This window comes from Dromaius novaehollandiae, chromosome 1, assembly GCF_036370855.1.
Source record: "Dromaius novaehollandiae isolate bDroNov1 chromosome 1, bDroNov1.hap1, whole genome shotgun sequence".
Taxonomy (NCBI): Eukaryota; Metazoa; Chordata; class Aves; order Casuariiformes; family Dromaiidae; genus Dromaius; species Dromaius novaehollandiae.
In genome coordinates, this window is record NC_088098.1 from 60,161,053 (window position 1) to 60,185,698 (window position 24,646).

Here is a 24,646-nt window from a genome sequence, read left to right on the forward strand (position 1 = left end):
TTCAAAGAGCTGTTGTTATTGTCACATTTTATATGCTTCTAAGGCGCATGTCTATTGTGATTAGGTTTCTTGGCATCCTTATCAGTAGCCAGGACCTATGTCACTCTGACACACTCCTCTGAGCTCAACCCGCTGACTGGGTTTTCAAAAGGGAAGGGAAAAGAAATTAATGAAAACTTGTGACAAAGGTTTCCACCCTTCAGATTTAGAGAACTAAATAGTGGAGGCCACCCATCATGGGTTCTCATGCCTGATCAGCATGTAGTTGTAGATATTAATTCCCCTTTTCACTTGATTTATGAGGCAGCTTTGGTGTGGGTCAGGCTCTCGACATTAGTTTAGGCCGCAAGTGGTTGGTAGCAGATAATAGCGGAGGTGGTGACAAAGGCATTGTTATCATATCCGGCACAAGCTGGGGCGTGTGTCCACAGGCAGGGAGAGACTACCCGGCCTACGCCCGGTCCCACTCCCCATCTGTGAACAGTGATACCTTCCCCTCTTCAGCAGGCCTTTGGAGTAAACAGTGCCTTGTCTGTTCTCCACACTGCCGCATGGCTAACCTGTACCTGCGAGTCTGGAAACATTTCCAAATCTATCAGCTTGGTCTCGCCTCAGACCACGCTATCTTTTGAAGCCTGTATCATCTTCTGTAAGTTGTGATGGTTTTCCCGGTTAGTCTGGATTTCCTGTTGGACAACATCCAGCAGCTTGTATGTAAAATAATCTGCAGGGGGGAAAAAGAAAAACCCAAGCCCTGCCACCATGACACTGCTCTCCCAGCTCAGTTTAGCACAGGAACAGGAAGCAGGCGTAACAAGAATAATAATTCTCGATTGCTTTGGAAAACCCTTATTTATTTCCAAATCTTGATAGTGCAGTTCACAAGTTTGGATGGATTACACTGCTTTTTACAAACGCTACTTTGGTTTTACTCCTCATAGGTAGATGTTGGATACAAAATATTTAAAATGCTTCACATTCTGCTCTTCCTCTCTCCAGAAGCTGTTAGACAGGTTTCAGTATACTACTTCTGGTCTTTTCAGAGAAGATTAACATGTAAGTGATTGTAAATAGCTAATTACGGTTGTATCTTGACATAACTTTGCAACATTAATAATGTAAGTTGAAGTAATTCAATAATGGAAACCTTTCTTTTGTCAATAGTTCAAATGAGCACCTAAATGCTCATTCAGGAAATCATTTGCCCATAGATTTAAAATTAAAGCTCATGCATGAAGTCTTTCATGCCTTCTTACAGAACCAGAAGATGCATTTATTAAGGAATCTGCCCAAATTTCGTTGAAGATTTTGCCTAATTAAAGGAAAACTGTATTTCACTGCAGCTGGACCAAAACTTGAGACTTCAATTTCACTGGTAATATCAAAGTTTAGGTGGGGGGTTGGGGAAGAAGGGGAGAACACATTTTGTCACATTCATGTGGGTGTTTAGCTAATTTTTTTTTAAATAAGTGTTGGTACATTTTGAAATGTCATTTCAGAAAAATAATACTCAACATGAAACATTTTTTTCAAATGAAAATAAAGCTATTCTACTTACACAATGCTCAAAGTAAAACATTCTGACCTTACTTTGCTAATGATTTGAATTTCAAATGATTTCCAAACATTTTTTTCATTAACCTGGATCTGCATTTTCTGGTGAATGAAGTTTTATTCCCCCACACTCCTCCTTTCCAAATCATTTACTTGATTTCTAATTTTATCTCCCCGTGCTTGCGTCCCTCTATAATGCTTGTCCATAGCACCATTTTGGATGACTACTACAATGTTTCTTCTTGAAACCTGAATTTGGCTTTAACCTCCTTAAATTCTGCAAAAGGATCTCTTCTTCTATTTGCCAGGTTAGGAAATTAAAAATAATGCATCTTTTACTGATGACTGGGCTAAGCTGCAAAGTAAGGATCTAGGTTTTAAATATGCTCTTGAGGTAAAGAAAACTTATTTCAGTGAACGAGATTGATCCACAAAAAAAAAAAAAAAAAAAAAAAAAGAAAAGAAAAGAAAAGAAAAAAGAAAAAGAAAAAAAGAAGCAGATGCAGCACACTCCTCCAGGTCCCAAGTGGCAAGCTTGGGAACACTTGCAGCAAAGTCTTGGCTCAGGATCATCTTCATTTGCAGTGATTAAAAGAATAAGAGCATGAGCTTTTGGTAGGATCAAAGGTATCAGAAATGCGGTAAGTAGATTTTATCTTCTGTAAGTTTTGATAGTTTCCTCAGTAAGTCTTGATTTCTTGTTGGACTACTTCCAGTAGCACCTGCAGTTTGTGTGTGAGATAATCTGAAGGGGAAGAAAAGGAAGAAAGTTTAATCTAGAGGATATCTTAAGCTATGGCTGAAGTCAGTGCATCAGCTCTGATGGATGGAGCTTTTAATTTTAGCAGATCACTGTATCTGTTTCTTTTCTTGCTGTATGTTTTCTTCTATTCTCTGGTTACTGACAGACCTCAGCCCAACATCAGATTAAAAGAAGTCAAAATTTGCAATTGAAATTATAAATTAAAACTAAACTTTTATTTGAGAGTAAATGATTGTACTTATGCCACTGCAAATATACCTAAAATAAATCTATGCTAGGTATTGCATGGGTAGGAGATGTATCTTGTTTACACACCTGCTCCTGTGCCAAGATTCATGCTGTTAGGCAAGAACAGAAGAAAAATCAGGATGCCTCATCACCAGGTAGATAGCTGGCTGGCTGCAGCATCTTTTCCTACCGGTCCTTTCCCCAACCTTTCTGCATACGTATTTGTGCATGGCATTACAGCCTCTGCCTATCAATCTCTCCCTAGTAAATTTTGATCTTGCTGCTCAGTCTCAACTAAACTTGACAGAGAGGTGGTAATCCTAAAGATAGGGTTAAGTTTAGGGAAAACCGGGCTAGGTAGTGAAAACAAACCTCTCCATTCCCCCCTTTGGTAGATCTCAGTCATACCTTTTCTAAAACAAAACAGCAGAGTGGCCAATCCATATGTCCACAACCAGGCCATCAGCCCATGCATGCAGGCTGGCTGTCAGTACCCGTGGGACCTCCAACCACCCACCACACAGCTCAACTGTCCGTCTCTTCAGCCATACAGGTTGTATGACGGGAATGGCATTGCAGGGGTGGTAGGATTCATAATTTGGCTTTCATTAGGTCTGTTGCTCAGGGAACAATTCATATCAGAGACGGGCACTGGAAACATACCCTTGAGTGTGTTTAGGTCCAGAATACTGCAAGGCAAATGCATACTTACAAAACAGGCTACGGCAACGATCCGACATTTGCCTGTGGACTACAAGGTAGTAGACTGGAAAACCACTTAAAACAATGGTGCATCCAATACTAACATTTACAGGGTCTGAGTAGAAAGACATTCCCACTGTGAAGAGGCAGATGATGGTAAAAGAGACAGGAACGAACATAGGAACCTGGGGAAAAGAGCATAGATTACTCTCAGGCAAAACTGACTGCTGGAGCAAATTGGCATTCATATGTGCCAACATACACTATTCATGTGCCCATCTTAAAGAGGATAATAAAAATTGTACATCTGTCCCACATGCTATTTCTATACAACCAATTGCCAACAAGTTGGAACAAAATTTACTTGTACCACCCTAGGAAAGGCAGCCCAGCATGCGTTTCTGCCCCTTGATGAGGTGCACACCCCTCTCAGTTTTCTCAGAGTATAAACTTCACCTCACTCACAACGAGACATGAGGAGAAGTCTACCATACCCCCACTGCTCTCTGAATGTGTTGCACCTGTGTTCATATGCACATACCAACTTGCCATTTGTGGCAACTGCTGGTGTAAAAGCTGAAAGCAAGAGCAGAAAAAGCCATTTGAAACCAATCATTATTTAGTTATAATGTCAAAGACTCATTTTGACCAGCCTCCATCTTGCCTGGGACTTATAGTGGCCAAAAGAGGATAAATCAGAGACTCTACCTCCATAGCACCAGCACCAGGAGTATGATTTTCAATAACATCCTGATGAAAGACCAAAGTAGCAGTCAGCACCTCAGCCTCAGTGCTACCAAATGATCCAATTCGTCTGGGTTATCGGAAGACTGTAATAAATAATAAAACTGAGAAACATTTCCTTAGTCTATGGATCCAGTCTCAGCCAAGTTACTTCTTTACCATGACTGATAGAATAAAAGAGATCCTGATCTCACCTCAAATGACAATCTCTTTTTTGACAGAGATCCTATTTTGGATGCTAACCATGCCAAGTTGGAAGAAGTTGCTTGCTCAAACCATGACTGCTATCCAGCTCTGAGGCTGGCATGCTCTTGCTGCCCTGTCTTTCCAGTGGAGTTGCTCAGCCGGAGCGCTCCCTCGCTTCCAGGATACCCGACACGCACATGCTCATGCAGCACAGCTACTTGAGAGCTGTGTGAGGGGAGTGCTTCTTTCTCTTATAGGTTTTTCTTCTTATTTTTAAGTATAAATTTTACAGGTTAAAAAAAGTACCAGCAGAATCCCTTATATTTATTTTACAATTTGTTCTATATAAATAGGCTAGCATCAAAAGAAAAAATATACTTTTTGACCACTAGAGAGCAGCACATGCACACATCACGTTTATGCAGTTCTTCCTTTTTGCAGCTAACTGTTCAAGTTTGAAGTGGCAATAAAAACTAGGGAGAAGGAGGGGGAAAAACAACCGAACTGACCAAAATGTCATAATTTTCCTCACTCACCCGATCCACTTTCAGAAACTGTTAAAAGCCTTAATCTCTATCTAAAACAAAATGAGGCAAAACAACAGAAACTGAAAGCATCACCAGTGCTATTTACTAATATACGTCCTCTAAGAAAGAAGCCTGGTCTCCAGCAAAGACCAGAAAGAAAAATTACCCCAGACTAAGCATCAGGTCTATCTCTGCTTGGGGAGGAGTCCTGGGAGGCATGAAAAGCATTTCATTCCCCCAAGTTTCTCCCTGATTGGTTGCCCAGTGCCTGTGGACTCGGAGGTGTCCTCTGCAGGAGCTGTCTGGAAGCACTGTACAGGCACAAGGTGAAAAACGCAGAAATTCTGCATGGTTTAAGCAGAGGCCCAGCCAAATGCCTTCTGCAAATTATCTGGTAGTGGGAAAGGTGCCCGGAGTGCAGCAGGAGCTAAGAAAGGTGCTCTAGCACCTGCTCCAGCCTCCCCTGTCGACACAAGGGGACCAGCTCCTCTCCGCGAGAGGATCACTGCACGCAGCAGTGTGTGAAGGAAGGAGCATGAGCCATTTGAGAGGCCCAGGGAGAGGTGAGGGAGCTAGGGAAAGGCAGCCAAGGACAAGGCAGCCTCCAATTTCCCACTGAGGAGGAGGAACTTGAACCCTCTTGCTCCCCCCCCCTTTCCCTCTGCCCACTTTTTCTGCCTCTCATTGCTTATGGCCACAGGTACAATGGGTCCAGAACGTGTTGGAGCTGTGCACGCATACACGCAGGGCTATGCCTGCATGGTAAATCTCACACTCAAAACAATCACAGGAAATACAGTGGTGTCCCACCAGCAACCAGTGAAACAACAGGTGAGCTAGCAGCTCCTTACACCCCACTGCCTTCTGTGCTCTTAATACAACCGCAGCAGGCAAAGGTCATGTGTGGCTGCGAGCTTGCAAAGCAACTGTCTCCCCACTGCAAGAGAGCAGGTACTTCTCCATGGGGCCACAAACTGCACCATCCATTAGCTCCTGTTAGCTGGCTGCTGAATAAAATGTTTCATGTTATGTCCCCCGTGCTGTTCACAGCCTCAGGGCCTGCAGCAGCAATGGTTGCACACAAGCTGCAGTATGCTATACAACATTTTTGTGCAAGGAGACAATTCTCCATGAGACTTCAGCCAGGTTTGCTCTCTTTGTCAATGACTCCTTTCCCCCCAAGCCTGAGGTCCTTTTCCTCCTTCTCAGCTGGAGCTGACACTGAAATAACATCCAGGCAAGGCACCATCCTTGCTGACCCATGAGAGATCAGTGTGGGAACTGTCTTTCTTGCATCTCCTAGGTACCAGCCTCATACTCTTTCCTCTAGAGCAAGCTGCCATCTCATAGCTATGACTGGTAACACGCCATGTAGAACTGGTTTTATAGTTCTATACAGTTTTATAGTTGGACAACCCCAAGAGCTCCCCAGCTCAGCTTGCTGAGCAATAGGAATCGAGACCCCTCAGAGTCTAAATGCAATCACAGCCATGTATTATTCCAATTCTTAACAAATGAGAGTGAGACAGAGCAAGCAAAACATGACGACCTGCATATTGCTGGCCTAGAGATACATGCCATGCATTACCTTGAATGGGCTGTGCAGCTCTGGGTGACGGTAGCGATGGACAATGAGCCCAAGGGTGGCTAATCCTATGAAGAGCCATCGGGAAAAGCTGAAGAAGTTCATTAAATGGTAGATATCTCCGATACACACCATGGCAGTAACCAAAGGGAACTGAGTATTGTGAAGATGAAAAACAGTCATTAAAGCCTTACTGCAGACCTCAGACTGGAAAGGGTAATATGGATCAGCTCCTCCAGCGCCCCCCCTCCGCAATCACAGGCAGCTGCTTCACAGCCCCAACATTTCAGAGGTCACAGTATGTTTTACAAAACACAGTCACAGACTGAAGGCTTGTGGTGAAAGGCCTAAACGCACAATTATGATATGCTACAGACAGGAGCAATGAAGATCAACTGCATCTTTGGGGGTCTGCATCCTAGGCACAGCAATTAAAACATGCATGACCCAGAAGCTTGTGCTGCCAGTCAGCAGTAGTCAGGCAGCATTGGGACTCTGGGATACAGAAATAGTGAAATGCTACATGAGGGGCATTATAATTTCTCTTCCAAAAGCTGCAGTTGTAAACAAAGGGAATGTGAAAGGCTACATACGAAGATACCTGCTAAGTTTCAGCAGGTCAGCCAAACTGCAAGAGGCACTGCAGCACCATCAGAATGGAGCTGAACCATTGCCAGCAGAAAAACACAACCAAAACTGAGAGCATCTCCATGAATGCTCATTCCTTGTGTTTCCACCACACCCTGGAATTTCAGTTTCCCAAATAGGCAAAGCCTGGAAGAGGTGTTTTCATAGGACAATATCGAGCAGCAACTGTGGCAGATGATAGGAACAATACCTCTAAAGAACGTGTTCAAGGCAATGAGCCAGGGAGACTGAAGTAGTTGGTTCAAATACCACTACTGGCCCAGGTGAACTGCCTAGTTTGCAGCCAGTTCCAGTATTCCACCTTCTTTATTTTTCAGAGGCTGAGGTAGGGTCTCAACTCCCTTTAAAACTCATTAGCTTCTCCAGGCTTTGCAGATTGCCAGACAAAAAGATTGCCAGAAAGCCAACACTGCAAGAACAGAGCAAGTCAAACAGCCAGACCTTCTTACCATTAACATGACAGCAGGAAGAGGTGTATGCCTTCGAATATGAATCATAGAGAACAGAGGAGGCCACTGTCCTTCTCTTGAAGCCACAAACAGAGTCCTAGGGAGAGACAGGGAGCCCTAATTTCTGGTATCCCACATTCACACTATAAAATGAAAAAATCAGTTGCTGGACTGACCTAAGACCACTATACCTCACCACCACCACCACCAGCACAGTCCTGCTTTTTAAGGTCACAGTTCTGTCCTTAGCCACACCTTTGAGGGGGATTTAGAAAAACAACAACAACAACAACAACACCCACAAACAGAGAAAAACAAGGTGGAATTCCTGTAGTTCTCCCAGGACCAGTTAGTTCTGTGTAGCACAACAGCCGCCAGTGGCATCACTGGCAGCATCCCCTTGGGTGGCCCACTGGCAGAGACCAAAGTGACCATGAATGAATTCAGCCTAGAAACAGAAACAGGAAAGTTTCTTGCCATCAGAGAAGGGATTAACCTTTCCAGTAGGAAGTAAAAGAGTCACAAAGCTCAAGTCATTATAAGAGAGGCTGGTGAGTTTATGAAGGGATTGTCACTCTTGATGCCCATGACAACAGGGGACTGGACTCAAGACACAGGAGGGCCTGGTAGGCCCTAGCACAGCAGCAGCTGCAGACCAGGAATAAATATATATTTTTATTAATAAATAAATAAATAAATAAAAAGCAAGCTTCTCAAGTGACAGGGGATTTTCAAGCCTCTGGACAGCAGCTGGAAAATAGAGTTTAGTGTGCTCCAGAGAAGCCAGCTAGACACAGGCCCAGCTACAAAATGGCAGCAGAGAGCTCCTTGCCTCCATCCCTTCTTTGAATCATGAAAGGGTGATTAGGGGCAAAGCATTGCATCCAATTTCATGAATTTAATCTCCACAAACATACCATGCCAGAGCATCAGCTGGACTGGAGCAGAGCCCAAAGCAGCTGGGACATGAGCGTAAAACTGGCTTTATTGCAGTCTCTGTGGTTTTGCAGGGGTATGCCTGGCTGGCAGCCAGGAAGGCCCTATCACCATTTATATGGCCTTTTTGCAGTGACTATGTTAATGACACCAGGACAAGGGAGAGAAGGTTGATAGGAATAACTCTGTGCTGTCCAGAGACTTCCTGTCCTCAGAGAGTCACTACCCAGAGGAGCTAAAGTGAAGGATTCTCCACACTGCATTTAATGCTGGACTCGAAGGTAGTGGATCAAATAAACCATTAGCTCTTGCAGTAGGAAACATCCTTTTCATATCAACTGATATGCCCTTTCGCAATCAAAACCGTGAAACAGAACTGGCTCAAGACAGTTTGCTCAGCTCCTCAGGACCAGACAGACATGCCCTTCTGCATGAATTCTGCCCCTCTCCAATTTCAAGACTCCCGTAAGGACACGCAGCTTAAAAGCCAGTAGAGCTGGCAAGATATTTTTCCATGGAACAAAGTTATTATTATTGATATAGCATGATTTGTTGAGCCTAGACTATTGCTTTAGGAACAGCTTGGTCCTGGTAGCATTTCACTGAACTCAAAGTAAAGTTCTTGAGGGAGAGTTTGCCTTTGGCCAGAGATCCTCAAAACAGAAGGATCCTCTGCCCTGGAGCACAGCAACTGAGTCGACCTAACAAAAAACTACTCAATTTTACTGAGCAACTGCCAAGGTCAACAAAGCTTATAGTCCACCAGAAACACTGACATTTCACTTGGATTTAAACTGAAGGGGGTGTGAGGGAGATAAAAACCTTGTTTTATAACCAGTATATAACCTGCCCTAGATATCAATGTCTAGACCTGGCCAGAAGAGGAAAGGGTAGACTGTTAGTCAACAGCAATTGTCCTGTAGTTTACCTCTTGGGAGTCAAAGGCCCTATTTTTCCCCAAGAGGGGCTAAAATGCCATCAAGAGGATAGCCAGTTACACAGGTTACTGATGCTTTCCCCTCTGATTCAGTAAGCAAAAAGGGTAATAAATTCTAAGATATCTGACCTTGAAAATGTAAAGATTCCTCCATTCATTGTTCCAAAGCAGGACAGTGCAACAAGGAGAGGGACCACTGAGATAAGACTTTTGAAGGCTCGCTGCACGAAACTCTGCAGGAAGAGCAAACTTACTTCAGAAATACATGTTAATCTCTTATGATGCCATATTCAGGAGAAGTAACTGAAGAAACTGCCATTGAAGGAACAGAATATAAATCTTGCCTTTTCTACTGTCATCTCCAGGTTCTTTTTCATTGTCTTTTAGGCAAGATTAGAAGAAGTTACTGTTGTCCAATAATCCAGAGAAATGACAAAGCAGAAGGTCATTCTCTTAGGAAAACCATTTCCTAAATACTTGCCGTGACCACCCTTTCAGTGTAAGTTGATTGCACTGAAGAAAGATGACAACTGGGGCAACAACTCACCACAGCAACAGCTGGAGAAGCCAGAACATCTTGTGTCCCTAGGACTGTGTAATAGGAAACGTTGGTGAGCATATACCCCACGATTACGGTGATCACGGACACAATCACAGCCAGTGGTATATTTCTACAAAAGAGGGAAGAGAGATATATAACAAACAAGCTGTTATCCCTCTGTTATTCATCATACTGCCACGGAGTGCAGCTGGCATTGGTTAGACGAACTCACCAACATTTTTTCTCCCCTACTATTTGCTAGTATTTGGAAAAGCTAAGGTACCTCAGAGGCTGGAAACACAAGACCCACATGCTTCTCCTGGCCTTACCTTTCAGGTCTGATCAATTCTTCACGCACAAAGCTAGCCTGAAACCTGCATGGTAGAGGAAGATAGGGAGAGAGTTTTAACCTTGTCTCAAACACCAATCTGCTGCCCCTAAAGTGCCCTCTGATCTCACCTACCAGCCTGAATAGGCAAACATCCCTGCATAAAAAGCCAAGGGCAGCTTATCCAAAACCAGTGATTGTCTGTCAAAAGCATCCTGGAAGTTTTCAGTGTGGCCTACACAAGAGAGAAACAACGGAGAGAGAGCAGGGAAACATGAGAAACAATCTTCCTTCCCTTGTACCTCTTGTCCAACCCTGGGAAAAATGTTTTTGACTTCTTTGTAGTTAGATATTCAGATTCATTTCATTGCTTTAAATTGCAGTGCTTTGCTGATATGTTAACTTCATAAACAGTGAGGGAATTAATCTACTCCCATCCAGCCATGGGACAAATTTCAGAAAAGGCATTGGTGGTAGCTGGTTCTTTCTCAGACAATGTCTGCTGTGGAAACAGGAGATCATGGAGACAAGGCGACCTAAGTTGTCCTCTTCTTTGTTTGGACCCCAAAACTAATTCCCTGGGTTCACACACACACACAAGCAGCTGGATGCATGCTCTTTTTTGATGTTGTGCAGCCAATGAGGCAGCTAATTCAACTCTTGCTGTGCCACCTCCTGATTCTTCTGCAAGAGCACTCACCCTGGCCTCATGCTATGCAGAGCATGGGAACCAAAGGGTGGAGGAGGGAGCACAAGGAGTGGGAACAGCCACCCTGGGCCACTGCTCCAGGAAAGCACACTTCCTCCCTGCCTGTTCCCACCATCACTGCACCGCCTGGCAGGAAGAGAAACTGAATAGACAGAGGAGAAAGATGGGGATCAGATAAAGATCCCATTTTGCCAAATCCCCCAATTTTCAGAAAAGTGCTCTGTTTGAAATAAACCAGGGCCAGCACTGAGCAGTAGAAGGGAAATGGTTGGTTTTACAAAGCCATGCTTGTTCAATAAAAATCAAAGTCAAGATTTTGTATATAAGCCACATTTTATCAAACTCCAAAAAATTAGGAAATAGAGGGAGAAACAACTAATGGGTTCTCATTCAAGGTTTCTTTAGAAGTAAAAGATGTGGAGCTCATGTAGTTGGGCTTCACCAGGAAAGGGATGAAATGGCATGGAGCACATGGAGGAAATCAGGCACTTCTACTGAGGTGCCGCTGTAAGGAGCTCTTAGATAAGACTTAAGCATCCAGGTTTGAAGCCAAAGAAGAAGTAATAGCAGAGGAAAAAGCAAGATCATGACCAATGAAAGTAGAATGAGAAAGGGGAAAAAAGCAAACTTTGATTTAAAAACAAACAAAAAAAAAGAAGTCAGAAGGAAGATGGATTTGAAGAAAACTAAACCAAAAAATGGAAGTGAGCCTACTGGGCTAGGGTTTTTTTATTCTAAAATGATTGCTGATAAGTGATGGTACATAAAAAGGATTTATTGTCTACAGTGTATTAATGAGTGATTTACAATCCCCCATGAGTCGGATAAAATACAGCCTGTCATATTGGGGTCTTGCAGTGAATTCTCCCTCCAGATGTCACCACCACTTATCCTCCTCATCAGAGGAGTGTGCCAGGGCTCCAGATTGTCATTTGAAGGCATCCCTAACAATAATGGCTCAGAATTTCTAGCTGCAGGGCAGTTCTTCAGCTCAGAAGTGTTGCCAGCCTGAAGGGATTTTTGCATGTTCAAAGAAGCCAGCTTCAGACATCAGAAAGAAATATGAATGTTCAGCCTAGTGCCTTTGTTGTATCCTCTGCAGAGGAAGGTAATAGCATGAAGATAGAGCAGGCTTCATCCCTTGAGTGTGAATGCCATAAGCTTTTATATAAAATAAGGCTTGGATTAAAGCCAATACTCTGGGTATCACTCCCAGAAGAAACCACTGGTAGGTTTTTTTCCTCTGAATGTAAGCATGCAATCCAGCACAAGTCAATTATATGTTTACTAAGTTACTGTCTATCTCCATTGAGAGGTAAGATGCATAAGCTTAAGCTACAGAATGGTTAGAGGTGCTTAGCTGATGGTTGGTAACTCCTTATGTAGCTGTGACTGGATCAGGTCACCACAGGATGTCCATCCAATTCATGTTTGTCCCCGATGTCCATCCAATTCATATATGTTGGAAAGGATTTCAAGCCAAGCTAGAAACAGGCTAGTCTTACAGCAAAGGAAGCCTGTCCCCAGAGGAATGCACCTGTATTACTCTGGGTAGACTCACACAGTCTCCTGCAGTGAGAGGGGAGACTCACTTTTCCTGGAATCGTTTTGGAGAAAGCACAGCCCAGATGGGTGCAATAACACAGCTCAATGACAACTACTCAGGTTTCAGACTCGAGCTAGCTCACATCCAGCATGCAGGCAGAGAAAACTCCTGCAAGCAAACATGGTACCACATGTCACTAGGGATAGTAGAGCTACCCTGCTACAAACTGATAAATGCCACCCCACCCAGATATCTTGTGAGCAAGCACCCTCTCCTCTTCAGCCACACTGAGCACACGTACCTTGGGCAAGCAGCATCATCCCTGGCACGATGATGAGCGCAAGAGCCAGGAGTTTGACAATGGAGAGAGCCGTCTGCAGCCGGGCACTCCAGGTGACACTCCAGGAGTTCAGGGTGAGGACCGTGTCTGGAGAGGAGACCACATTGCTACAGCCGTAGCCTGAGTTTGATACATGCAGGAAGAAGTACAGTAACGCTCCCTGCTCTAGGGATGCGAGGGAGAAGGCTGTGTCTTTACAGGGAGGACGTTCTGAGCAACAGATGTCAGAACAGATTAAAGGTATGGCCCAGCGTATAACATTTGAAGGAGAAGCTGAGATACTCTCCTAAGAGTGATCAGGAGCTTGGTTCCTGTTGGGTGATCCACACCTGTCTGGGAGAAACATGTCAGTTTGCAAGGACATCTTAGCAGCACTGCTCCACAGCAGTCCCTGTGGCAGCACACCCCAGCCCAGAGTGAGACAGGACAGCTTCATGTGCTGGATGAACCAGGCAAGGAGTCCAAAAACTTGAAACTTATGCCCTCTAACCAGGTGGAGTTTGCACTGTTACACGTACATCGTTTCTACTTCCACACTTGGCACAGTCTCCTCAGATCTTTCCCCTTTGCCCTGACGCCCTCCCATTTGGGATCAGTGCTGAGGCACTGGTATAGGCAGGCCATGACGCTCTCCAACGTCACTCTCATCTCGCTCTCTGCGGCTTGAATGGCCACAGTGCCAGACAACCGAGGGGCCCTTTCTCCTTTCTTCACAAATACAGGAGCCCTAAACCAGTAGCTTGGATCAGGAAGCTTTGGGTGAGGAGGGAGGTAACACAGGGTCCTGACCCTGCAGTGTTCCCAAAAGATAACGTCTGATCAAGGCCTCTGGTCTGGGGCAGAGGGGCTCCGGGATTGGCCACCAGCATTAAAGTTTGTACTTACAGTATCCCAGGAGAGACACAAGCTTCACAGCAGGAAGAGGAGCTGCACAAGGGGCAAAAAAAGGCTCCAGCATGTAACGTCCAAACGCCAAAGAAACCACAGCACTGTTGGCAGGCCTGGCAAGGGGAACCGATTCACAAAGTCACACAGTGGTCTGCAAATGGCCAGACCAACCTAGGTTAAAAAATACAGCATCATGAAAAACTGCCCAAAACTCAGGAAACATGGAGGAAAGATTCTCCACCCAACTGAATCCTGCTCTTTCCTGCAGATGATGCATTCCGGTATAGTCTCCTTTGTAGCTTTTTTCAGTAAGTGGCTTAGAATCACATGCTGTAAAAAACTTAATTCTAAACTTGAAATCAAGAGCAAAAGTTGAGATTAGTCATACTGAGCAATACAGTGTGGTTCACATGTCCTGCTTCATCTCAACTTACATGAAGGATGCAGTTTATTGTGAGGGGAGGACTTTCTTCTTCTTTCAGGTAAATAAGTAAATAAAAGAAGTCATTTACAGTTTTCTAAAATATTATTTAACTCAGGGCTAAGCCAGAAAGTTTTCTGTGCAGGAGAATCTGAGAAAGTTTAACAATAAAAACAGAAGATCTGAAATAAAACTAGCATCTATTTTCAGTCACTAAAAAATTCCATGGCCCTTGGAGGATATCATCTGTTAGGGCAGAAGAGAGATATTTTTCAAATACAGATTACATTGAACACATGTAGCTATTTTGTCTTCTTCCTTTCATCACTGAAAACCTTTAAAAGTAATTTGTATTGTTTTCATTTTTTCCTCTAAAAAGTACCTAGATTGTTACCTGACACCACAACTTTTTTTGAAGTCTTCACAGCAACCAGCAAAGGGCAAACCAACAAACAAAATGTCTTACCTGATAGCAAAAAATTCTGCCCACAGAAATAAGAAACTTGGCAGAGGCCCTAGTGTCTCTAGTATATAGATATAATGTCCTCCAGACTTGGTGATTCTTGTTCCAAGCTCTGCGTAACTTAAGGCACCTGGAAAAGTTCAGGTAGAAATGAATCAAGTAAATAATTCTGTGGATTCCTATAGAACTTTTCAAGGATTGAAAATTTAAATTTTCAATTTTTAAGTTGTTTAAAATTAGTAGTAAATTAAACAAAGAAAAAGTGGGGTTTTTGCTTTTGGTTTTGTAAAGTAAAAATACTTTTCTTCCCTACTTTTCTGTTACGGTATTTCAAAGTAAGTTCATTTTTCTGTCAGAATAAATTCTGTATTTTCTGATTAATGATATAACTTCCACAGAAGTTTATCTGAAAAAGTGTGTGAAAGAAAGTTTGCACTGAACTACAAAAGACTTCCTTTAAAAAACTCCTGGAGGTTTAGGTTCTTTCATTTGTCCTCATAACTAGATTACAGTAACAGTGCTTACAAAGTCATTTATAGTAGCTCAGCTGACAGACAGTGACTTATTTGATCGTTTCAATCACGTTTTTGATCATGATCCATGTTCCTGTGTCCTTATCTTGTGCCTTAGGATAAATCTCTTTCTTCCTTCAAAGATACCTGAAAGACCTCGGAGAGTAAAGAATTGCCATCTAAAGAAAAAAACAACCCTGATACCATGGAGCATAGGAAACTTCTAAGAAAGAGGTTCAGTATTTCTCCTCCCATGTGCTCACCTCCTCACACACACGTGTGACAACAGATCTGAGAACCGCCTACTCCTGTCTTAACAACAAATCTTCAACACGTCCCTGCCTCTACATCTAGGCAGAACGAGAAACTCTGGAAGAGGCACATTTGAGAAGGCAGCTTAAAATTTTCAGGCAAATTGGTAGAAACCATTATACTTCCACCAGTGCCAAAAAAATTTCCTATCTGTTTTTTTCTATATATCAATTCATTATGCCATTTGAACACATCTAAGTATGAATCTTAAACCCTGCCTACACCAGATCCCCTTGCTATGTTAAACATCCTGTGTTCACCAGAAGAAATCATAAAGTACTTCACTACACATTATGTACTCCACTTCCTACCACAAAAAGTCCCTTGCAATGGGGCTGAGCACTGTTCGGGTGCAATCCCCAAGGGTGAGACCATAACAAGCTGCACTGTTTGAAGTCTCAATGTGATGTCCTGCCTCCTCTGGGTCAGGCGCAGCCTCTCAGCCGAGCTTCTCCTGCCTGTGCTCAGCTCAGAGGTGGCACAAAGAATAAGATGCAGAAAGCACGTAGGGCTGGACACAGCTATAGCTGGGGCAGGACAGGCAGCAGAGGAGACAGCAGAGTAGCCAGGCAGCAATACAGTTCCTTCACGTCCTGCAGTGCTCATGCCATATTCGGGTAATGCTAATGGTGAGGAATCCCATTTTTCTAGCCTTTCTGTCAGGAAATTTAGTCTGAACTCCCATTCAAAGCCTTGAACACAGGCAGACACCTCCTCCTATTTATTCCAGCGGGTACATTTACATGCTTCAAGCATGCATTTAAGTGCTATGCTGAACTGAGGCTATGGGACTTATATAAATGCCAGGTTTAAAGGAAAAAAAAAACAAAAACAAAAACATAAAAGAAAGCAGGTCCTTTTTAAAACACTGCAAAAAAAGTGTCAGAAAAGAGATCAGAGAAGGTCATCAAGCTGATGAAAGGGAAGAACAAACCAACAGATTCAATTACAAGATGCAGTAACTTGACAAAGAGACTCTCAAGGCCCTGCCAGAAAACACTATCAAAGGATGTAATGGAGAGAGAAACCTTTCCACGTGCGGCGGCTTGGCTATATGACCAGCACATGCCTCATAATTTATTGCTCTGCTCAGTTAAAAGAAACACAGTGCTCACATTATGTTTTAAGATTTTCCTTAAGGAAAATATATCATACTCCAAACAACCACACATAGGCTGCATCCCACATGTACAGTAAATGAGGCCTACATTTAACAGCATATGCAAAAACATGAAATACTGGTGCACATATGCTGAGAGGAAGAACTACAATTGTTGCCAGATTAACAATTGAACGTCCTGATTTCTGTGTTCTAAAGTACTTGCATGCACACATCACGGTGCCAGGGTGGGTTTTTTTATAGAACGTATCTCTTTTTTTTTTCTTTTTTCTTCTTAAGTTATGAAGGAGGAAGAACTTTAAAGTCATCCACGGAAATAAACATCGTATTTCTCCCCAAAGTTTTGAGAGATCCTGTAGTTCTGCTGTTCAACATGTACAGAGCATTTCTGAGAAGGTGCTTCTGTGCAATTAAGGAAAGATAGAAACTGAAAGCCATAGGTTGTATCAATGGCAATTTTAAGAGCCACATTATTTCAGAAGAATTAGAACGCTAAACTATAATCAAAGAATCCACCCTTCATGGGAAAAAAAAAAGTTAAAGAACAGTGTTTGCCACAAAATGAAGCAAAGTGTAATGCAAAGAAAGCAGGACTGAGGGTGTCAAGAATTCATCTACTCTGTCTACTTGCTCCAAGACACAATCCGATATATCCAAACCATTTCTGACAGATATCCGCCTACCCCTTACTGCTACAGGCTCTGCAGCTCCTACAGCAATCTGCTGTCATGCTTCTCTGTCCTTACCAACAGGAAGGGTTTCCCTTACTGCGTTTTAAGGCTGTTACTTCCAGTCCTTTTCACAGTGTATGTGAAAAGCTCTGCATAGCCTTCATTCTAGCAGGTACTTTTTACGTACTGCAGTCTCACTTCCATATGATAAAGAGTCAATTCCCTTATTTTTTCCTGTCTCTCCTAGCAGACCATGCTATCTAGATCTGTAGTCATTTTAGCCCACTTGCCCCAGACTTGCATGTAATTTCAAATTCACAGATCACAAGTGCTGGGATTTTCTCAGAAAGCATAAGGGAATCATTTTAACAAAGGACCCTTAGGCCTGTATGGCCCCAAAGGCTTGTCGAATCTTTGTTTCTGTTGCATTAGCAAGAGGGAATTTTTGGTCTATTCTGCTCCTAACTTTTTATATGTAAAAATTTGCTGGCTCCCCTCCTCTCCCAGGAGCTTAAGCAAAGGCTGACAAAAACTCACCACTCACCAAACATGGAGAGAAGCCCACAGGCAAACCAGACAATCAGGGAGAAGCCCACACTGCCAGAGTTTTTCAGTACTCCTTTAGGGGAGATAAAGATGCCACTGCCAACCATGCTGCCGATAAGAAGCGAGAAAGCCCTCAGCAAAGTAATCTTTTTCCTCAGAAATACAGCCTCCTCTTTTTTCTTGTCTTTCCCCATGGCTCTTCTAATCCCGGGGGAAGCTCACACATTCAGAAGTTAAGGTCTCCAAAGTGTCCACAAGGCTCACCTGTAATAGGAGGAAAGAGTTAGGGATTTGGGGGTCTTTTTTTTTCTGGATAAGATTTTTCGCAGCAACCTGTCAAGATCTGTTGAATCTATGCTCCTCAGCCATTGGATGCACAGAGCAAACAAAATACAGTTGCATTTAAACACACTTGGCATGATCTCTCACGTTGGCACAGCTCCTCAGGAGGACTGCTACCTTTTTCTCCCTCTTCTGGCAAGGAACACAGAGTATTACAAGTTGCATGCCAAACTTCAGGACACAACTTCCAAATGCAACTTTGACGCCCAAAGATACGTTTGCAGCCCAGACTGCAACTGACTGGTTAGGGTTAATTTAGGGGGATCTAAATTGGGTGAACATTGATATCAGCGCTCTAGCAGGGAACATCCTCTAAGAGTTCAAGCTGCAAACCTAAGGATCAAGACATTGGAAATCTCTGACTTCGACATGACTTTTTCTCTCTCTTTTTTTTTTTTTTTTTTTTCTTTTTTTAAGAAGCAAAGAGCTCTGTTAATTGGGGTACACGAATGATTTAAGCTGCTCTTATTTCATATCCATCCTTGGTGAATGGACACAACCTGATAACAGTTTTATCACTAGGGCTTAACTTTATCAATATTTATTAGTATATTCTCAGGCCCTTTTACCATCAAGGGATTGAGGACCCAAGAATAAATATTGTTTACCATGCAAAGGACAGTCCTTGATACCAGAGATGTTTCTTCTATTATTACAAACCCTTTCTCAATAACAACAGCAAGAGTAAAGAGCTTGTGTTAGAGAGGAGGGAACTTCAGACACTCTAGGGATCACATAAATTGAACTGGACCTAGTTCTCTCACGCTGCAGTAATCTTCTGCTTCATAATCTTGACTCTCATTCTCCACATTACTCAGTGCCCTTTCCCTGCAAGGAAGGGTGGTATTATGAGCTCCATTTACAGACAGAAAAACACAAGAAACAGAGGTTAGAGTCTGTGCTTAAGGTCAAGAAATCTGTGACAGAGGTGGAGTCAGGTTGCCCTCAATTCTAGCCTGGTACCTTCACCAGCTCTCCAGGTTGGGTATGTAAGACAAATTCATCCCAGCTAATACAGTGTAATTTTGCTGTAACAAACCTGCTTGTAGTTATTCTAGCAGCAAGGTAGATACAGACATTTTACACTGCTTGTTAGCCCTATTAGAGCAAACAACATTGGTGTGGATCCAGTAATTTGGGTCCTATCCTCCTCCAGCCACACATCTCCCTCCAGCACCCACATGCTCTGCTTGAAAGCAGATGTTTTTCACTTTTTTCTATTTCATTATGGTTCTTTTTACAAAATATCATTTAAATTTTTGTGGGGTAATACTCATAAAAATGGATTTGCAATGCAAATCGAGCATTTTTTTCATTATTCTAATGCTGAAAATTGTAGGTATAATTAATATCTGCCCCAATACCTTGACAGCATACTATTGTGAAGTTACACTGTACATGAGAACCCTATCTTCCGGATCCCTTAAATTATTTAATAATTGTAGTGGTGTGTCCAAGAGCAGGTAATGGTCACCTAAGGAAGCATATCTAAGAAGCCAAAAGCTATTTTCTCGATAACCTGTATTTGCCCTCCAAATATACAAGTGTCCCCTTAGCTTTGACAGAATGCTTCCTGTTATGATTCACCCACAATACCACTTCGTATGCCCTTGTCTAAACTCAGAATAATGGCTTGTCTCCTACCTCCCTGGTTATTTTCCCTTCCTGGAAAGTGGCAGGAAGAAGTGGAGTTTACCCTTTCTCCACACACATATGAATTGCGCGTGCATAAAGCCCTCTCTCCTTCCAGCAATGTTAGTTGGTTTCTCTGAGATCTTGCCAAGCTGTCACAAGCGTCTTCTCAATCAAATGAGCCAAGTTTGATTGTTAAACCTCTAACAAGTCGCAGTGGACTCCTCAGGCTCTGATGGGTCACATCAGCCCGGTGCAATACCCAAGACGCTATCCCTTGTCGTTATCTGGAATCCCAAAGCATCGCTGGAGACAGCAACTCTGGAGGGGCAGAGAGAGACCTCAGGGAGCCTCCTGAACTCTCAATAGCAATTCCCCTCAGTTGCTAATTAATTCATGTGAAATACCAATCATCTGGTGTTTCTCAGCGGAAAGGAGAATCACAGAACATTCATTAGCAATGGTAAAACACAAGAGGTTCACAGAATTGAAACAAAAATGGAGAGACATGTTTTGTGCATGAATATGTCTAAAATACTATTGCTAGAAAATTAAAAGTGCACTTATCTGTGTGGCTGGCTTTTAAACAAAGCAGGTGTATTTATAATCCATCAGACTTCCATTTCTTGCTGGGCTTCCGAAGCAGCAAAAAACAGCTTCTCTTCATGGGCTCTGAAATTACATAGAGAAGCGGGGGGAAGAGAGATCAAACCAAATTTACAGACCAGGTTACTGATCCAAAGTAAATACCAAACTCCATGCTTTTGTCCACATGCTTTTTTATACTATTGCCATACAGGAACATTTGGAGATAAAGCACCCCAGTACAGTGAATTTCAGAAACACAAAATTGTTCCAGAGGCTGTTGAAGGAGAGGGAAAAAGAAAAAAAAAAAAAAAAAAAGTAACAGAAAGCTATTCAATAGCACTTCAAAGAGACACCTAGCAGAGAGCACCGCCTGGAGAGACCATTCCTGCTTGCGCTGCTCGCTAGTTAAACTCCAGCACAAGGCACATTAAAATGCAGAGTTGTTAATCCTTGTGGCAATGCTTAAGAATATTCACAATGTGCTTAGCACACAGGAAACATACAAAGCTGGGGTTTGTTCACCCTTTGACTCGAAATACAGGCTCAAATCCTTCTCTTTCCAAAGCGCAGTACCTTTGTATGAGATCATCAGCCAGCAGGACTGGAGCAAAGCAAAGCTATTTCACAATTTTTCACACCTGCTGGTTTTTTACTTGCTTGTTTTTCATTTCTACTGATTTTTTTTCAGCCATTAATCTTACCTCACAGGCACTGTAGCATGGATGGAGATGAAGAAGACAAACAAGCATAAAGAGAAAATCATATTTGTTATTTGTAATGGTGTCTAGAGACCTCAGCTGAGAGCAGGACTCATTGTGATCAGCACACAGACAGAGCAGAAGATGTTACTTGCCTGAAAAGCTATCTAAATAAGCAAAAAGCAGAGGAGGAAGAAAGTATCAGTTACATCTGGGCAACTGAGACCCAGAACAACTAATGACCTCCCTAATATCATGCAGGAAGTGGGTGGCATCCCTGGGAAACAAATCATATCTCCAGAGTCCCAGTTCAATGACTTACCAAAAAAATAGCTACTAGCGAATATTTCTAACTGTTTACAGCTGTATTTTCTTTGTGTGGGCCTCAATCAATACAATACAGCCAAAAACAGGTTAACCCTTTCCTTTTCTTATTATAAAAGATGCAGGCAAACTGTTCTCCACAGTCCCACTTTTTTCTTTCTGTGCCAAAAAATGTCACTCCAATTCAATGTTCACCACAAGACATAGGCTCTAAGTAAAACCGGCAGTGAATAGGAGCTTTTTCATTCATGCATGAAAGTAGCATAAATAAGCTTTAATGAGACTGGTGGTGCTCTGTTCTGGGAACTCAATCAGAAAATCTACTTAGGAGACCTGAGAGATGTTTGTTTATAGACTATAATGAACACAAGAAGCAGGCTAAAAGACAAGACATGCAGCTCACTTCTTTTCAGCTTTCTACAGCAGGTTTATGGCCCTGGATGAGAAACGCAAAGGGATAGTAGTTAATAAATCAAACTCAAGCCTGCAGCCTGAGATGTTAGCCATAAATCCAAGGTGATCATCTTAAACATAAATATAAGAATCATTTTGAATGGCTCCTCTTTCTACAGAGTTTCCCAATTTATTCCTGTGACTTGTCTAGGAAAAGACTGCAATTTCCTCACATTTCTTTCTTAATGAAAATAATTTAAGCAAAATAGTTCTTGGCCAGGGTCACGCTGATCACCCTTATCATCACATTTAGGCATTTCTAATTGTCCCCCGGGCAAGAGTGATGTTTTCTGGAAAACAGACAGATAAGTGTGATGAGTCTGGACTTCATGATGATGTGATGACCTTTTAATTGAGAGAGTAAAACAATGTTGACTCCACACTTCTGATCTTTGGCTAGAAATTGAACTAAACTAAGTCTGCTTTTTAAACAGCAAAATTCCTGTTGTTTTTGGAGTGCCTTCCAACAAGAATTTTTATCCTACAAGTTTAAAATTCTTCATTAAACCAGGCTGCCAAAGCAGCCATTACAAGTAGGTGATATTTTAACAATAGTAGTGCTGATTCATTTTCACAAGATGTACAGATCATACGATCATGTCACTTTTCTAGGTGTCTAAGTGTAACTCTTAATTTGATTTCCACAACACATTCACACTTACGTGCATCCAGAACTCATTTTCCATTAATTATCTGCAGGAACATTGGCTCTTTCATGAGCATTTCTTCCTTTCATGCTGCCAGTAACATATGCAAAACAGAAATATGGGTGACAAGCACACCTGATTAAAATAGACCTAACTCTTCCATAGCACCAGCTATTAAAAAATACCAGAAAGACCCACTAGCATCCCTGTGAAATAAAGTAATACAATTCCTCTTCTTACAAACAGGAGAAACAAATACCCCTGGCACTGCTGCCTTGTCCCTCGTTCCACAAGGACCCAAGGGAGCAGCACCCAGAGAACCAGGAACTGGGGATCCTAACTCCTAGGAAGAAAGCCACTTTGTATGGAAACTATCTAGGAGAGTAGTGTTTCCTTAGGCTAAAATCTTGGCTCTCTAATATCTCTTGTGGGGCACAGTATAGGGAACTGTCCTTAAAGCCTTGTTCTTACGGGGATGATCCTCCAAGCAGCAAGCTGTTTTCACTCTTCAGATCAGACCTCCTCCCTGGAACAAGACAATTTGTCCTATTTGAAACTGTTTTCTTAGCTGCGTAAGACAGAACACAAACAAAAAATAAATTAAATGTTTCTAGTAGAAGAGACCCAACAGAGAAGTCTAATGCTGTAGCAAAAGTACAGCCAAAACTTCTCCAAACCAGAATCATTTTTAACTATTTCAATTCAAGAAACCCTGTAACGAAGCAGCAATCCCTCTTCTCCAAGTGATTCGTTGCACTGCATCAGTACTATGGGCTGAGGGGTTTCTGCCTTTAATGTGGAGATGAGCAGTGCTAAAGCCCATCAGCCCCAGCTCTTGCAGGACAAATTTCTCCTTGAACTAGGTCTTTGTTTTAACCTCTTGCCCTGGCTGAGAGCTGTAAAAAATATTGCTTCCTAGCCACTGCTTGGTGATTTATCAGAAACAAGTTAACAGCTTCAGCCCATTTCCTGGGGAACATGTGTCCCCATCGCAGTGTAGCAGATGCTGAACCTCCAGCCAGCCCTGAAGCTGTCGGTCTTTGGAGCTATTACCGGGGGTGGGGGGAGAGTTTATCAAGGCCAGTATTCCCATCAGCACTAGGCTAACAGCATCAACCTCAAGAACCACCTGGAGCATTCGCTTTCCAGCAGCAAACTGATCCCGAAATCTTCCTGGAACTGTCCTACAAGAACAGGACACATTTCCTAAGTGGGGGAAAGTGCCTGAGGGCACTCAAATGGTCACTCTCATCACCACCTTTCCTTACAAAGAGGAAATTCTCCACTAATGCAAACTATTTTATCCAGTTACAGAGACAGCTTTCACTAGATGTGAACTTTTTCTCAGTGCAAAGGAGCTTCTCCTGCTTCTGCTGTGCCAGACAGTGGGCCTCCAAAGGAGGTTCCTGGTTTACCCCCACTTTAACCATCTGGAACTGAATTCTTCCAGAGCTGAGTGTAATAATAAAAGGCCTCTTTCCAGATTGCCTCATATATTACACGAGGTTGCCCCTTAATTTCATTGAAACGCTGCTGATTTATCACCCTAGGCCTCCTGCTCCCCTAAGGCTCGACCACAGTGCCTGGTTTTGTTCCTTCTCTCATTGCCTTAAGGGAATTCAAAAGAAAAGTAAAACATTTTTAAAAAAGCAATCCTTCTCACCTGCATTAGCCACTCACTCTTGCTTGCTGACCCACCTTCTATGCAGCTGCCTAATTCATGCTTAATCTTCAGTGTGTTTGCACTAAATCACCCACTACAGAACTTGACTCACATGCAGCCCAAACTCTGCCTTCAACATACTTCAGGGTGGGGGGGACTCTCCTTTTGGCCTCTCAATTCAGCTGTTACTCATTTATTAAAATATAAGCCAAATATACAATTATGCTGGAGGGAACATGTTTCTTTGTTAACCCTTTCTGGCTCTTTTTCAGAATTTTGAAGGCTGTTGGGATTTATATTTTACTCTGCAGAGTTTCACATTGATTGTTCACCATTTTCATCTCTGATGAAGAGAAGGGGGGGGCAAGGAGGGTTTTCTCTGGCCAGAACCACTATCTCATCCCCCATGAGACAACACAGGGACGCACGTTCAGAGTTTCTGATAGCCAGCCCCAGGTAACAGAGAGAAGCGCCTCGTAAAAAGCTAACAAACCCACTGGCCAGAAGGGGAATGCAATTTATGCTCATCCCTGCAAGCACATACAGGGTCTTTCTAGCCCGGCTGGATGAGGATGGCATGGCAAAGGGCTGTACTGACAGCTGTGGGACAAGGGTCTTGGTGGGACACTGGGAGGGGTTTTGG

At 42.8% G+C, this 24,646-nt stretch overlaps 1 protein-coding gene across 2 annotated transcripts; it reads right to left on the reverse strand.

Moving 5' to 3' along the window:
* Positions 1-833: 833 nt before the first annotated feature.
* On the reverse strand, positions 834-20,335 carry LOC112995075 (cystine/glutamate transporter-like). Of its 2 annotated transcripts, none has more exons than XM_064514105.1 (12): positions 17,655-20,326; positions 14,499-14,625; positions 13,609-13,724; positions 12,685-12,810; positions 10,264-10,363; positions 10,130-10,174; positions 9,807-9,930; positions 9,389-9,492; positions 7,387-7,483; positions 6,293-6,442; positions 3,258-3,432; positions 834-2,299 (listed from the first exon to the last, which is right to left on the reverse strand). In XM_064514105.1, exons 1-12 carry the CDS (start codon positions 17,848-17,850, stop codon positions 2,235-2,237), a joined length of 1,425 nt encoding a protein of 474 aa, XP_064370175.1. In that variant the 5' UTR covers positions 17,851-20,326; the 3' UTR covers positions 834-2,234. The 2 variants fall into 2 exon arrangements, 1 of the variants encoding a protein (XP_064370175.1); XR_010389739.1 differs by lacking the exon at positions 834-2,299 and adding an exon at positions 3,956-4,077 and having other exon boundaries at positions 3,341-3,432; positions 17,655-20,335.
* Between the last annotated feature and the right edge of the window lie 4,311 nt (positions 20,336-24,646).

Excerpts from the sequence above, each read along its gene's own strand:
- LOC112995075 (XM_064514105.1), bottom strand. The coding sequence starts at position 17,850 with ATGGGGAAAGACAAGAAAAAAGAGGAGGCTGTATTTCTGAGGAAAAAG. Across the intron at positions 14,626-17,654 it reads TGGGCTTCTCTCCATGTTTG|GTGCCTTAAGTTACGCAGAG; the intron begins GTGAGTGGTGAG and ends GAACTTTTCCAG. Across the intron at positions 12,811-13,608 it reads TGTGTCTCTCCTGGGATACT|ACACGGTCCTCACCCTGAAC; the intron begins GTAAGTACAAAC and ends TCTCCTCTCCAG.